This window comes from Moschus berezovskii, chromosome 17, assembly GCF_049115385.1.
Source record: "Moschus berezovskii isolate FMDL1 chromosome 17, NW_MosBer_1.0, whole genome shotgun sequence".
NCBI classification, from domain to species: Eukaryota; Metazoa; Chordata; class Mammalia; order Artiodactyla; family Moschidae; genus Moschus; species Moschus berezovskii.
Genome location: NC_142476.1, coordinates 18,306,803 through 18,323,363, shown reverse-complemented (window position 1 = coordinate 18,323,363; position 16,561 = coordinate 18,306,803). Strand labels below are relative to the sequence as shown.

General features: G+C 50.3%; 1 protein-coding gene across 1 annotated transcript in view; it reads right to left on the bottom strand.

Moving 5' to 3' along the window:
- CAMK1G (calcium/calmodulin dependent protein kinase IG) overlaps positions 1-15,343 on the bottom strand; it is a 30,863-nt gene extending 15,520 nt beyond the window's left edge. Inside the window, exons 1-3 of the mRNA XM_055418787.2 lie at positions 15,235-15,343; positions 6,816-6,936; positions 238-366 (exon numbers count right to left, since the gene is read on the bottom strand). Of these exons, the coding sequence (XP_055274762.2) occupies positions 238-366; positions 6,816-6,936; positions 15,235-15,328 (344 nt within the window). The 5' untranslated portion in view covers positions 15,329-15,343. The remainder of the gene's footprint in view (positions 1-237; positions 367-6,815; positions 6,937-15,234) is intronic.
- Positions 15,344-16,561: the final 1,218 nt, after the last annotated feature.

Sequence of the window (16,561 nt, the reverse complement as noted above, 5' to 3'; positions counted from 1 at the left end):
TGCAAACCAGCTCTGCTCTCAGTTGATCACTAGTTGATTTGATGAAAAAAAAAAAAAAATCAACCAAGACAGCTGTCTGGCTAATATAACTGATGGATCAAACTGACTCATCGGCTTGGGCAAAGGGAGTAGTACCTTTGGGGGTGGAAATCCCGCCTCAGTCTCTCTCAAAGGTAATTTGTGAATGAAAGGTTGTGATCCCGTGGTTGTCCTTGACCAACACTTAGACCCACTCACTTTTTCAGCACAGCGATCTCATTCTCCAGACTGCTGTCCCGGAAGGCAGGTGACTTTTTGATGCACTTCAGAGCAAAGAGCTTCCCAGTTACCCTTTGCTTCACCAGGAAAACTTCTGAGAAAGCTCCTCTGAGTAGAAAACATCAAGAGATAAATATTAGTACTGGCAGGCTAGGGAACACAGCTGGAGACAAAAGCAAAGGGCAGATGAGAGAAGGTGTGGTTGGTAACTTGTTTCATTGTCATCATGGGCACGACGGCAGATCCTATCTGACATCCATTGGATTCTTTGACTCAGGGGCTAGAGGGCTGGTTGCTCTTGCCTAGTTCCACGATTTGGAAATGATTCTCAGAAACTCTGCTTTAGGTCTGCAAATTTCTCCTCTTGGCAAACCCATTAAGGAGAGACCACTGCCAATCTTAGAGAGGCAGCATATGGCAGATTCTGTAAAGAAGTGCCCAACTATACGCTTACACCCCAGCTGCTGAAGCTTTGTGGTTCCCCAGTCAGGGCAGCCCTTCAGGAGCTCTTTAGCAAAGGACTCACTAAGCTGCTTTCAAAGCACAGAGCTCAAGGAATTTACACCAGAAATACCAATGTTGGAGACACTCCAGCTGCTGGTGAAGATGCATGAACAAGTGCTACAACTGTACAGTCTGAGAAAACTTAATTAAAAAAAAAAGAGAGAGAGGTCACTACAGAGTCAATTTACTTGTGTTCTCCCAACATGGTGTGGGCTTCCTTGATAGGAATAATTAGTCCTGAATATGCATTGGAAGGACTGAAGCCGAAGATGAAAGTCCAATATGTTGGCCACCTAATGTGAAGAACTGATTCATTTGAAAAGACCCTGATGCTGGGAAAGATTGAAGGCAGGAGGAGAAGGGGACGACAGAGGATGAGAGGTATCACTGACTCGACGGACATGGGTTTGGGTGGACTCCGGGAGTTGGTGATGGACAGGGAGGCCTGGTGTGCTGCGGTTCATGGGGTCGCAAAGAGTTGAACACGACTGAGTGACTGAACTGAACTGAAAGAATCTGCCTGCAATGTAGGAGACCCCAGTTCGATTCCTGGGTCAGGAAGGTCCGCTGGAGAAGGGATAGGTAACCCACTCCAGTGTTCTTGGGCTTCCCTTGTGGCTCAATAGGTAGAGAAATTCACCTGCAATGTGGGAGACCTGGGTTCACTCCCTGGGTTGGGAAGATCTCCTGGAGAAGGAAAAGGCTACCCACTCCAGTTTTGGCCTGGAGAATTCCACGGACTGTATAGTCCATGGGGTCGCAAAGAGTCAGACACAACTGAGCGACTTTCACTTTCAACATGGTGTGGTCACTGCGTGGCAGTTAGAAGGATCAGTCAGAGATGGGCTCTAACATGAGAGAGAAAAGACTCCTCTGTCAGTTTTAGATCCCGATGACTACTGTGATCCAGCCATCAGCGGCAAGGGGGCTGAGGATCCGCTCGCTCAGTAGTGTCTGTGAGAACAAAAATCAGAGTCCAGCCGCTCTGGGCAGGCTGTCGGAAGATGGGAGGCTGGAACCCAGTGAGAACACAGGGTTGGATTCCAAACTACAGGCTTCTTGGTTTAAGGGCAGTGTGGGGGGTGGTTGGGGGGGTTCCTCTAAAGACAAGGCCATGACAACATTTAGTGAACAGTGGATGCTGGAGCCTGATGTTACAACCTCAGATTTTGGGTAACAAGTCGTATACCCAGTTTCCTCATCTGAAAAATGAGAACGTCAATAGTATCTGATTCATAGGGATGTTGAGAAGAGTATGTGAGTTATCAGGTGTAAAGTGCGAAAGCGTACCTGACATCTAGTTAACTACACGTGTAAAACACTATTATCGTTATAAGTACTGTTTTAGGGAGAACACAGGTTAGCACCCAGAGGAGACAGAGTTTAGGTGAGGGACTAGCTGAGCCCTCCTCTCCCCGGCCACCTAGGGGTTCCAGCATGGAGGCCCAGTGGCGGTGCAGCTTCTGTAAGGACATCCCGAATCTGCATGAGAAAACGCTTGGTGTTTCCGGTGTCTGTTCCGTTTCCCCGGCTGCACTTGGAACCGAGTTAATTAGCGCCTTCAGAGCTTGCTCTGTGCATTCATTCACTCACCCATCCTCCAATCAAGATTTATTGAGCACCTACTGAGTCTTAGACACTAGAGATAAAAAGGAAAGTGTTTCTGCTCTTAAGCAGCCTGTAAATTAGTGAAGAGCCCAGACAAACGAGAGCAATTAGCATTCACTTTGAAAAATGTTTTTAGGCTTTCCACGAATGCTGGTTGAGCTGACAGAATCTCTCTGCGTCAGGCCCTGGGATGAGTATTGGTCTGGCTGAGAATCTAGTGTGAGAAATAAGACACAGACAGACCCACAGGAAGTGCTATGATCCCACAGGAAACAGACCCTTGAGAGAGGGCCTTGGCTGTGCTTGGGAGGGTGGGTCACACACTGAGCAACCCCAGCAGAGGCCATCACCTCAGAGCCACTGTATCTTTTCATACAATAATTATGATAACATTTTTGCTCTGGACCACAAGCTAGAGAAAAGGGCTTTTTTCCCCCCTAATGTGTACAAAGCCTCTTGGGTTGGCTGAGAATCACATCATTCGTGGCCCTCTGACTTAAGAACATGCTGAGCTCAGTTTTAAGGGCTCAGTGAGGGTTAGCCCAGGGAAAACACAAGTTGGAAGTGATCTTTCAGGTGGGGGTGGGGAAGAAGCAGGATTAAAAAGCCTGGAAGTGCAGAACAGTAGGGAGGGGTGGGGCCGCTGGAGGGTGGTCCAGTCCTGTTTGTGATGGACGAGGCAGACAATGAAGGGAGATGGATGCGGAGGGACACCATGTCCTATGGCTGGCTCTGGGTGGAAAATGCTCGTGTGTTTGTGTGATGGACGGATGGAGGGAGGGAGGTTGGATGGGTGAACGGATAGGAAGTTTGGACTGGGATTATCATTGTGTTCTACTCATCATAAGAGCTTGCTTTCCTTATTGTAAAAGGAGAGTTGAGCCACATGGCCTTAAAGATTCCTTCCACCTGTGATGTTCTCAGGTTTGCCTTCAGATTTCTCCTTTTGCCTGTGTATTTGGAACCACACGAGGATGGTTCCCTGATTTCAAAGCTGATGCCCACTCTGAGTCCACTTGGAAAATAAGATCGAACTAAGACCTTCCTGGGGGATCTATCCTGCAGTGAGTGGCATCTCCTAGGGTTGTGCGATGTTGTGGTAATTACTGCTCTTCTGCTCAGGCTGCTTTACGCATGGGGTGTGTATGTGTGCTTGTGTGTGTGTTGGGGGGTGGGCAGGGGAAAGGGATTAGATGACTTAATCGTGCCGTCTGCCAGACGGGGGAGCAGAGAGCTAGTTTTGAGTGGACAAGGTTGCATGGGTCAGAAGGCAAGACGGGCCGAGCTTTGAGCTAAGAGCACTTGCTGTGACGGAACTTGATTTGCGTTTCCTGCTCTGAACAGCTTTCTGCTCTTGCTGGGAGCAGGGGTGCTGGAAGAGGAAGGGAGGAACCAAAGAGAAAAATCTCCTGGGCCGTGAGAAAGGAGACCTGGCGCCCGAAGACACACCCTCCGTAACGGCCAAGTTCTGCCAAGGGTCCCTACAGTTGCCCAGGGCCCTGGAATTGTGGGTGATGTCTGGGCAGATGTCACCAAAGCCTGTTTTCCCTGATGGATGGTTCCAGGGGAGCTGAGGACTAAGGGGCCAGCACCTTCATCGTGAGATCCTGGCGCTTCCTGAACAGGGGAAGTCGGCGCTGCCCAGCCGCCCCTGAGATCACCCAACCCGGATAATTCCACAGGGTCTGCAGCCTGGGGCTGCCTGTCCCCATCCCGAGCACCGCAGAGGTGTCTTCTCCTGAGCTTCTGTTCAGCCTTAGCTGCTGCAACAGCTGTGACTTATCCCCTGTCTTGTCTGCCTGCTCCCCTCATATTAGTGCTGGGCTGGCTATGTCTGAGCCACCAACAACACAAAATATAGGTGGCTGGCTGCCGGGTCCTAGCCCCTTTATTTTTTATTTTTTGATGGTTAAATTTTATTACATGGGCAATTTCTTAAACACAAAGAAAGCCTAGCTCAGTAAAACAAACAAAAAGGCAAAAATCAAAATATACTGATATCTTTAAAGAAATTGAATATGAATTTTAAAAAAATCATCACAAAAAGATTTACAGGTGGGTGCTACCAAAAAAAAAAATCAAGAAACAGAGCTCCAACATTATGGAAAATCTCATAAGAAATCAGAGTGTTAAGACAATACTGTAGTTTTACTGTATAAGACTCATATGTCTTTTATACCAATACCAGATAATGATTTTGTGAAAATAAAATGACAGATCTATCACACTTATGAACTTAGAGGCCAAACATTCTCTAAATGTCTTGGTTAATCAAACATTGTGTGAGTTTTTCTCACCACCCCACACATTCTCTTTCTGTTTCCATAGACTCACAATCATGATAAAATTGGGTTTACCCCAGAATACACAACTTAATATTAGACAATCTATTATGGAAATTCACCAAGTTTAGAGATTATAGAGAAAAATCATGTGGTTTTCTCAATAGGGAAAGAAAACACAGGTGATAAAAATGAATACTCACAGGGACAAAAATTCTTAGCAACTTTCATGAAGAACATCTCTGTAAAACCCTCAGAAAGTGTCATAATTAGTGGCCAAACATTAGATTCTCATGTCCTGTCAACCTAGCCCCTTTAAATTCCAGTTTAGCATTCTGAGACCAGGAAGCTGTATTTTTCAAAAATTCCCTAGATTGAAATGAAACTAGGAAATGATTCATTTTCTTGACTGTGACAGTGATACTGTGGATATAGGAGAAAATGCCTTTGTTCTTAGGCGGTGCAGACAGCAGGATCCAGAGGTGATGTGTCATGACATATGCAACTTGTTTACAAACTGTTCAGTGAAGTGTGTATGTGTGTAAAACAAATATAGTGAAATGTTAACAATTATTGGATTTAGGTGATAGGTATAGCAGAGTTCATTGTACTATTATTTCCCTTTTACTTAACATTTTCATAGTTAAACATTAGAGGCATAAGAAGCTCCCCAGGTGGCTCCCCTGTTCCCTGGGGTTTGAAGCTGCTTGGTGGACTTCACTGAGCTCCTTGAGGGTGGCATGCCTCTGTCTCCGATGGTCCTGTAGCACAAGTCTGAGCAGACGGTGAATACACTCTTGTCAACCTGGGCTTCTTTTTCCCTCTTTCTATGGATTTTTGGGATGCCTAGCAAAGCATTTTTGATTCACTCCTGAGTTGTCTTTCTTTCCTGCCCAAACGCCCTTGCTAACCACCCCTGTCTTGGCAAAGGCCCTTCATGGAGAGCGGATGCTCTGAGGCCTGGGGTGGCCGCGGAGACCCTCCTGTGTGCTGAGTGCCACCCCTGCCTGGGATGGGAGGGCCCAGAGGCCTCTCAGGGTCGAGCCAGCTCCTCTCTGGTTTCAGAGACTGTACGGGCAGCGTCACTGCCTGAGGTCACTGCCTCCTAGCCAGGCGGAGGGAGCTACACTTAGCCAGAGTTGGCTCAAAGGAAAGCTGGCTTGCGTGGACAGCCCACAAAGGGCCCCTCGCATCCGCAGTCCAATTAGCCCAGTCTAATTAGCTGACCAGCAGGGGTTCGGGGGCCATGGGAGCCGGTGGCCCGGAGCCGCTGCCAGCCTGCGTCAGAGGCCTCGGCCTCCCGGAGGCAAGGCAGGGCTAAGTGGAGAGTCGGCTCCAGACAGGCTGTCTCTGCTCCACCAGGCGTGCAATCGCTGCCAGGGGCAGGCAGACACCCCAGAGGTGGGTGGGAGCTTGGCTCTACTTGACTTTGTCTTTCCAGCATGGTCCTTCAATATGGAGCCGAGAAGATGGTGGTGGCTGTACATGCGTGCTCAGTCGCGTCTGACTCTCTGCGACCCCATGGGCTGCAGCTCGCCAGGCTCCTCTGTCCATGGGATTTTCCAGGCAAGAATACTGGAGTGGGCGGCCTATCCCTTCTCCAGGGGAATCTTCCTGACCCAGGAATTAAACTGGGGTCTCCTGCATTGCAGGCGTATTCTTCCCCAGCCGAACTGCCAGGGAAGCCCCAGAGAATGGTGATGGTGGGAGGCAATTCAGGTGTGTGTAACCCATTGGCTTCTAGCCTCTGAAGCACCACCTTCTGTCGACAGCAGACAGTGGGTTTGACCTGTTCACTGGGGTGGGCAGTGGAATGAGGAAGCCAGGTGAGGAGGCCCAGGAAGGTTCAGGTCACTGGTTCCCTGGAAGTGCTCCAGAACTCCTCTTCCCTGCAACCAGGGCACGACTCACAAGTTGTTATGGATCTGGAAGCAGCGAGGGGGTCTCGGGGGGTTAGAAGGCAGAACCTTGGGGAAAGGGCTGAACTGACCTCTGTATCACCCCAAGGCACCTTTCCCTGAACTACCCCTCGAAGCCCCTCCTCTGCTCCTGCGACATGTTGAGATGGTGTATCGTCTGCTGCTGGCCCAGGATGGCTATCTCCAACCAGCAGCCCCCGCCAGCAGGCAGCCCCACCGCCCCAGCCTTGGCCCCTGGACTCACGATCCCAGCACTTCCATGAAGATGAAGGTTTTCCGGATGTTGGTGGTCTGTTTCTTCCAGGAACTGCAGTCATCCTCTTCCTTTCGACCCATCGCCTCCAGAGTTGAAGCTTCTGGGGATGCTTGGTTTGAGGAAAGGAAGAAATGGTCTGATCAGCTAATTTCTCCAATAGGATGAGAACAGGTTTAAAAAGGGTCTATAATACTCACATCCTTCATGTAACAACTAGGAGTAAGGACAGGGAGCAAAATCTGGATAACTGGCGAAAACAGGTTCCATTACCTGACAGAGTTTATTGTCCCGTGCTCACAGGGTTTAGCCTCTCGTAATGGAAACTCCCGCTTGCACAAATGTCTTTAAGGACAATAACACATTTATGAATAGATTAATATGGGACTATCCACCTTGAAGCGATCTGAACTGTTAATGATACCACTAGAGCTTCCCTGGTGACTCAGACAGTAAAGAATCTGCCTGCAATGCTGGAGACCCAGGTTTGATCTCTAGGTAGGGAAGATCCCCTGGAGAAGGAAATGACAACCCAAAGTTTTTTTTTTTTATTGATTCAGACTACCGAGTCAGCCGGACTTCTCTCTATTATCACAGCTTGGCTGCCTCCTCCAATCATTACTGTTCTTAACTTCTCTCCTACTATTCTGAGTTAAATGAATGAATAGTAGATGAATGAGCATCAAGTTTCCTCTGCAACTCCCACAGCATTTAGCACAGTGCTGTAAAAAGAGTCCTCATTAAAATCTGAATTGAAATATGCCCTGAGTTTATATTAGGCTTCTCTCAATACTAAATACTATATTTATTCAACGGTCAACACCTACGATGTGCCAGTGGCTGTATGTACCCTATCTTATTCCTCCTAAATAGGACCTTTGGTAAACTCTCTTCATCTGTCAATGTGTGTCATTTGTTTTTCTGATTGACGTAATGAGAACTGGAGGACCACAGAAGAGGTCTTATATCCTAGTGTGATAGATAGAGCAGATCTCAACTCTTTTATGAGGATGATTCAGGATGTATCTGAAGAGCAGATCATCTAGCCAAGATTATAGGGCTAATGATTTGCATTCTAGATTTCTTATTTAAGATTAGGAACAGAAACTGTGAATCTCCTACTATATTACACTGCATTCTAGCCTCTTGACCCTTAGTTCTATGGTCTTATTTAGTGTTTTTCAACACGTTTCTAGACAAATGGGTTCCTGTTACATTTCACTGCAAGGTAACGTTGCTTATGGTACTCAGTGTATAACCCAGTGGGTAGATGAAGAACGTAGGTGATGGCTCTGGCTTTCAAAGCACCAGAAGACTGAAGAAGTCAGGAACCAAGCCAGTGAGCTAGTATGTACACAGTGAAAAAGCCTGGGTAAACCAGGAAAGAACAGAACCCTAGCTTTTTGCAGAGACAATCAGGTCTCCCTGGTCTTCTTTAGGTGAAGGTCAAGGAGAAGTCATGTCATAAAGTAGCTTCTAGGTTCTTTTCTGCCTTTAAGTCATACCTGGAAGGTTTAAGACCCTGGAAATAAGAAGAATGTGACCAAGCGTGGTCCTTGCTAGGAGGAAGAGGCATGAAAAGACTGATAATTCTGGCCCAAGTGGATCCTGAGAAGGAGATGGGGAGACAGATGGTGTAGTTGGCAGAAGCACACATGTTGGTTTTTAACCTTCTTGGAGTAAGCACCCATCCAGGAACAGAGGAGATCAGGGACGCGGATGGGTGGGCTCCCCAGGACCCTGACGGTGGGAGACTGTAAGCCTAGGAGTAACTGACTGCAACTGTATTGAGCAGTCACCTCTGGGCAGGCTGGGGATGGGTGGGAAAACAGCGCCACAGGGCCTGCAGGGACTCCGGAAGTCCCCCAGGGCCTGAGGGGGCTGCAGCTGGCGTGGACAAGCTCATGATGTCTAACCATGCTCAGTGCTCGGTGGCCTCATGTTGTTAGCATGGAGTCAGTCACCATGGGAATATTCACACCATGGAAACAGGCAAATGCTACCATCGGGGCCTCTCTTCCACTCCTTCCCTCAGCCCCCAAGAACCAGATAGTAAACATCTATCAGCTCACCTCTGCCCACGGCTCTGGAGAGGGGATCTATAACGCATAGCGCCTGTCAACCAGAGTCCAGAAGAAGAGACAGCTACAACCAGGGCTTCTCGGTTGGAAGCAAATGTCTGGGATCAGGGCTTTAGTGAAAGGTGTCAGCATGACACCCTAGGGGCCAGATGGAGCCAGGTGCACTGCAGAGGTCACTGGGCAGCCTCTGGCGAGATCCCCTAGAGCCGGGATCCGAGGCCCCTGATAAGTCTGGGGCCCGCTTCTCCCTGCCACTAGCAGGTTAAGTAAGTACCTTAAACACAGAAGGCCACCTTGAAATAGAACAGGGGGAGGAAAGCTCATCACAAGGCTGTGTGTTTTCTTCAAAGACACTGGATCGGCTAAATGAGACTCTTTATTAAACATGAGGTCATATGTTTATGGACAAGGTTATAATGGAAAAGATCAAATGTAAAGTTTCCCTTTGTGCTGTCTGGTAAGGCTGGAGTTCATGGGGAAGCTTTTATAGGAAATAAAGAAGCTACATTTCCTTTGTACATTTCAGTCTAGTGTGTAAATGTGCAACCTGGCTGTATAATGCATGCCAAGTCACTTTAGTCGTGTCTGACTGTGTGCAACGCTATGGATTGTAACCCATCTGGCTCCTCTGTGGGATTCTCCAGGCAAGAATGCTGGAGTGGGTTGCCATGCCCTTCTCCACCCAGGGATTGAACCCATGTCTCTTATGTTGCCTATGCCTACCTTGGCAGGCGGGTTCTTTACCACTAGCGCCACCTGGGGAGCACCATAGAGGCTCTTATTATGAAAGACAAATGTGGGCAATGATAAGCATTCTTCAGCATTGGGTCCAGCCAAATGTAGGCCCGGTGTATTCCTTCTTCATATCTCTAGGCCTATTGGTTGATTTGTTCCTTTTGGCAGGATGGCAGCCAAGAGGGTCCACAGCAGCTGAGTGTCCAGGTGCTGGCCAGCGGAGGACCCACCAGCAATGTGATGGGCTGATCTTGAACTTTGAGAGCACAGTCTCCAAGGTGGAGACAAATGAATGCTGACGGGCAGAGACTGCTTTGGGGAAGATGAGATGTTAGAATAGACGGCTATCTTTAGCCAGGTACTATTCTGCAGATGCTTAGCCCCAAATCTAGCAGCTTCCACTTATCAGAGTTATTGGCAGCTGGACTTGGACCAAATGCATCTTACTGTCTAGACACACAACAGCTGAGAAGTCCTGAAGGCAGTAGGGGATGAGGGTCAAGGCTTGGATCTTAAAAGGAGCCAGTTAACAGCATTAGTTTGTGCGACTCCCTCTTTGTCTCCCCTCCGTAGCACAACAGGCCTGAAGATGCCCCTTTTCCAAGTAAGGAGCCAACCAAGAGTCTTCTTTCCAGTGCACTCCCACCAACTGGGCATGCATCACTCCCCTTTCTGGAGCCCCCTAGGATTGATGGTCTCACTCTCCAGGAGGCATCGCCACCTCATTAGCAGCTCTGTACTCACTGTTCCTTCTTTCCCATTGCTCTTAAATAGCTTAAAAACACAATATTCTTAGCCTAAGCTCAGCTATAAGAAAACATCTTTCCCACCCACCCCTCCTCCCATACACTCCATCCTAACAATTCAGTTCCATTTTCCAAGCCACGTGGAAAGCTCAGGGCCCCCGTCTGAAACCCCACAGCAGTCCCACTTCATTCTCTCCTTGACCTTGGAGAAACCTCAGGACCTCGCTGCCCCTGTGTGCTAGGGGCCTGACTGTGGACTCTGAGCTGGGGCAGGGCCTGCTATTGCTGCCTCTTGCTTCTTTGCTGAAAATCCTCCCCCTCCTCTCTCGACTTCTGTAATTGAGGCCCTTTCAGTGGAGAAAACAGAAAAAAAAGAAGACAAATTCTGAGGAGGTTGAAACTCCACTATTGCTTTCACTTGGTTCTAAAGTGACCCCCGCAGGGCAATGCCTGGCTTTTAGTTCCTGCTCTGAGGTGTGGTCTTCTGCAAGACCGATGGCCTCCCTGATCTCTTGGGAGAAAATTTCATAGCTGGGGGGATGGGAGGAGCAGGGCGGGAAGACCAGGGATGGAAAAGTGCTTCCTAAAGGCTGCACAGCCTTCGGGTGGGCGCTGCCCCTGATCGTGACCCTTTCTGAGCTTCTGGGAATGGGCTGGTGGCTTCCAGAACAGCTATTTATGAGATGCTGGTGAGAGATCCTCAGGCTGTGAGCCTGGGAGGCAGGCATGCTTCACATACTTCTGTGGAACATTGCTGTCCTTCTCTCCTTCCCAGGCTCCATCTGGTCATGGGGGCCAGTGGGGGGGGGGCAGTACTAGCCCTAGACAGAACGCGAAAGCTTATCCTCACCATTGTCGTCACCATATCCCAAAGGGATCAAGTCACCTCATGACCCCACCCTGCCCTGGGCCCTCTCTCCCTGGACCCTCATTCCTGTCTGCCCTGGTCTGCATGGCTTCCTTAGCCGAAGTTTTCTACTTTGAGTCATAGCCACTTAAGACTCTGCTCTGAGTTGCTTTAAAAAAAAAAAAAGAATCAGCAGGGCTAATTGCTTCAGAGTGTCACCCCACCTGATTGGATGTCCCAAGATCTCAGGGGCACCACGGTTGAATCCAGAGGCATTCAACGCAATCCAGATGTATATCTCCCAAACCAACAGTAGGTTTCTAAGCTGGACGTGAGTAAACTCGGGGAGATGGACACAGGGAAGGGGAGAATCTTTGAGCAGCAGGTCTGCCACCTAAACCCACAGATAATGGCTCTCAACTCTGTCTATGAGAAGTGCCTTCCCCAGGGTTCTCACCTGAGGCTTCTGAGCAAGGAGGTGTGGATGCCTCGGGGGCATGCTGGGCAGGCCTCAGAGCCTTCCTGTGGGGCCAGGTTTGGCTCTTTCACAGACCCCAGAGGGATCATCTCACCCTAAGATAGTTTCTGGGGTTTTCCACTCCCTGAGAGCATGACTCAGAATGGGCTATGGGTCTTGGGAGGGAGGTTATCAGTTGGCTCCTCTTTCATAAGAATGTACTCTCTGTCTTCAGGCTCGGGCACACAGAACCAGAGGAATATATACATTGTTTGGCCATAAAGGGGCTAAAAGACCAAAGCTGGGACCGTTTCTGGCCCAGGCCCCACAGTTTCCTGGACTAAATTGCACTTTTCATCATCCCCTGGACTGAGAAGTGCACTGCAAAGAGGTCAAGTTCTGGCTCCAGTCTTGGCTTGGGACCGATGAGCTGTGCAGCCCTGGGCAGAGTTCTGTACATCTCTGGGCTTTCACCTTTTCCTTAGTAGAAACAGGCAAACGAACTAGATTGGGGTTCCTTGACATTTTTTTTTTAAAGAATATTCTTCCCAGGAGACTCTGCAACCAAAGTGGATTTGCTATCCGCCCCTTCTTGGAGAGTCAAGATCCATGTTAGCTTATTAAAGGCTCTGAGAGTTTTAAAGACACCTGCTTCATGTTCTGTAAGCTGACATCTCCCAACTTTACTAGATTGTAATTGTAAATTCTTTCCTTATGCAACTCCTACAAGCATCCAGATCTAGGCTTGCTCAGAGCCTGCTGGGGAAAGTGGGGACTGGGCCAGCTCTGATGCTCTGTGATTGCATACTTGAGCAATATATGACATTTCCAGCAGCCTGCTGTCATCACTCACAGCCCTGCTCTCCTCTTGGTGTGTGGGCACGTGGCTGGGCCTTGTGCGTGTTGTTAGAATCCATCTCCAACCATGGGCTGCAGCTCAAGTGGCTGGTCTGCTTGCCTGGACCTGGGCCCTGGACCCGAAAGGCCCCTGGACACTTCTTGATGGACAGACCCTCCCAGGAACACCAGCTGCCTCTCCAGCCCTTCCCCTAATATGGCGCCTCCGAAGCCAACTCTGCACGCCAGCTTCTGTTCCCCACCAGTCACTGAGAAACGTTGTTTTTCAATTGCCTCCTGCAGTTTACTTCGCTCTCAAACCCACATTTAAGTTTAATCAAACCCTGCTGCACTGACAAGCTGCTTAGGGTTTATCGTGTGCCTCTTGCAGAGGAAATAAAGAGGAAATAAGGGGTTTTGGTTGGTGGCTGAGGGGTCGACACATGAGTCCCTGGAGAAAGCTGGGCGTGTTCCTTGCTCTTAGTGTGTTCGGTTTCCTCCTCTGCTGAATGGGACTAATAACCCCTGCTGTCTCCGTTTCTCAGAATTCCTGTGGGCGTCCAATACATCAGTGGGCACGAGAGCATGCTGCAGCCTCTCAAGCTCTGCGCCCACTTTACAGGCACGGGGATGAATCGCTGGGGGTGGGGGGCGAGGGGAAACAATTTAAATAGGGGTGAGCGCCCAGCAGGAGACGTGAGTCTGCTGTTTCCTCAGCGGGTCTCAGCTCCCACGTGCCTCTCACCTGTGACCCCTTCTCACTGTGATTCTAAAGTGCTTGAGGACACATAACACTTCACACATCGTGGGCCTGAAATGCAGACCGACAATTTTATCTGGTACTCTCCCAAAAAGAGATCTGCTGGAGCACAGAGAGAGCCCTGCCAGAGCGGGGTATCTCCGTGGGCTGATCTCCATCGGGGCCTCTGGTTCTAAGCAGTGCTCAAGGGTCTCATTATTTTTTTAATTAATTAATTAATTTTGGTTGGCGGATAATTACTTTACAATATTGTGATGGTTTTTGCCATATATAACCAACATGAATCAGCGACAGGTATACACGTGTCCCCCTCCATCCTGGAGCCCCCGTCCCACCTCTCTCCCCACCCCATCCCTCTGGGTTGTCGCAGAGCACTGGCTTTGGGCACCCCACTTCATGCACGAACTTGCACTGGTCATCTATTTTGCATACGGTAATATACAAGTTTCAATGCTACTCTCTCACATCATCCCACCTAGGCTTAACTGTGTATCTGCCACACTTTGCCTTTAAGACCCATTTCCACACGGGAGGTGGGGGGAGCGGGGGCGTCGTTGGTACCCAAGTGGGGCTCACTCTACTGTGCCCCTGGGAAGGTGAGAGGTGGGATCGCGGGGAGTGGAAGCAGAAGGAGGGACCGTCTTGAGCTCACGATGGCCGTGGGTTACACCACTCTAGAAGCTCTGAGTTATACCACGCTTCCCCTTCCCCACCTCCCCGCTCCGTGCGGCCCCACCCCACCCCCGACCCCATCCCATCGCTCGCTCGCTTTCACGCAGGCGGCTGCCTGGCCCCAGCCCCCTCGCCCTTGACCGTGCGGCTGTAGCGCCGGCTCGCAGCCTGTTTGCAGGCAGCCGCCCTCCCTCATTCATGCTGCAGCTCATTCACTCCGCTGCCTCTGGCAGGCTGCGGCTGGGCCCCAAGTCTTATTTATTTCTGGCCGCGAGTCTGTGTGTGAATGGGGGACAGGGAGCCAGGGAGGCGCTGTCCTCCTAGAGGGGGATTCATCTCAGTCGCCGCAGCCGGGAATTGCACCCAGACCCTCAGGTGTTCGCTGCCGCAGACTGAACCCCTGGGTGATGCCTGTGCTGGGCGCTTTACCTGCATTATCTTGTTTAATGTCTCTCAAGGTAGGGATCGTTAACCCTATTTTGTAGCGGAAGTACTGACAGGTGGAGATGTTAAGAAAAATGACCTAAATCTAACACAGGAAGGGACAACGCGGGGCACAAGCCCCAGCCCGTCAGACCCCAACAGCAGAGTCCCTGTCCACCCCCCACCCCTCCCCACATGGAACCTGTTGCCTCTTTCCTGGAGGTGGTTGTTGGAATTTCACTTCCCTCTGACCTCATCCTCAGGGTGCTCTCCTGTAATCCCACCACCAGACTGATTGCCCCTGGAACACGTGGCTGGCTCCCATGATCTGGGAAGCCTGGGTCTCTCAGCTTTCTCAAATTTACGCCGAGGCTGGACATCTATCTAATGCCTAAGTGACTCCTGGCTCCAGCTCAAACCTTTTCTCACTCTAACCTTGAGCTTCTTTCCCCAAGTTTTGCCCTATTTTTCTAAAGAGTACTCTTAATACACATCCAAACAAACACCCACACTGCAGCTATCTGTAGTGTAGGCTCTGATTATATCAGAATATCTGGGTGCGAAGGCCCCTGTCATCAAATGGATACAACCATAGACAACATCCAGCTTTGCCTGGTGGAGCCTCCGAGGAAATGCGATTCCCCCACCAACCCTACGGGCTTGTCTTAAAGATGATTAAGTAAAAGCACATTACTCACTGTCAAGTGTGGCCCCCATGTCAGGTATTACTAAGCACTTTGTGCTATGGCCTGTGGGGTCTTGTCTTTGGTCCTAGATAAAGCTTCAGTCAAGTAGGACTGCCAGGGGTCGGGCTGTCTCCAGCCTCTGATATGAGAAAGATGGTCTCCTTACCCAAGAGGGAACCCTCTTGACTCCCGTGACCCTTCTCAGAGATTTTCCTCTTCATCGGTTGATCTGATTCCAGAACAAGCAGCTGGCTGGCCATGCAGTGCCGCCAGGGCAGCGGTGAGAGAGCCCCGACAACTGCCTCCGGGAGCTTCAGGGTTAATGTTCGTGCGTCAAAGTTACGTGGAGAGAAGGGGCCCCAGTGCAGATGGGGGTGGTGGTGGTGAGTCCAGACCTCCTGTGACCATCCTGCCCTGAGAACTGAACTAGGGAAGTTGAAAGACGGAAGGGGAGACAGAGGAGCCCCCCGGGGACGGTGAGGGAGGAGCCGCGTGACTGACAGCGGTGTTCCGCTGGGTTCTGCATCCTAAGGCAGCCCAGAGCCGGCCAGGAGGGACTGAGGCTGGTCTGCCTTCCTTGGGGCTGTGGAGCCACAAGCTGTTTACTAACCTCCTCCCCCCCGCCCCCGACTGGCTTTCCCAATCCTCACAACAAGCGAACAGGTATGGAGGACCAGAACAGGGCATTTGACAGATGGGTCAGAGGTTAAGAGATTCGGGCAGAGCAGGAGGGAGGGTGGTGAGGATGCTGGCCGTCCTGACACCCTGCACATGGACGGCCCCTCCAGGCACAGAGCCACCAGGACTGCCCCTGGAATGCAGGCGGGCATGGCAGGCGAGGCACATACGAATATTTTGCTCCCCTTTCTCTGCCCAGAAGGGCAGAAGGTTCCCGCTCAAACCGGCCCTGAAGTTATGACCACATGACTGCCCACCCCCCACCCCCCACCAGAGATTCCCTCCCAGACCTCCATTCAGACTTATCTTCCCAGGCAGCTACAACTTCCCTCTGACACCTCCAGAGTCAGGCAAGACAGGACCTGGGGCTGAAATAAACACCCAAGTTGCTTGCAAGAGTGGCTGTTCAAACCCACCCTCTTGATGCCAGCAGCCTCCAGCTAAGTGAAGAAGGCTCCCCGGACCGAATAAAGAAGCAGGTTCATCTTACCCAGGGACTCGGGAGAGAATGGTCCTCCTGGTCCTCCCACTCCAGCTTCTACAGGTCTGGGAGGCTTAGCGGGCTCCAGTGCCTCGACAATACATCGAATTAAAGGGGAGGAATGCAGAGGTTTTCTTTCCCAGGACCGTAACCAAGCAGCCTTAAAGGGGAGGAAAAGGATCTAGGGCGGCTTGCATGCCTCCTTCCTTTCCTCTGCCTTTCCTTCCCTCTGAGCAGATCCAGAAAAAATCCTTTTGCCCAAGGCCCCTTTTATTCTGTGTGTGTGATTGTGTTTGCGTTGACATGTGTGATGCAGAGAGGGGAGGAATCAGAG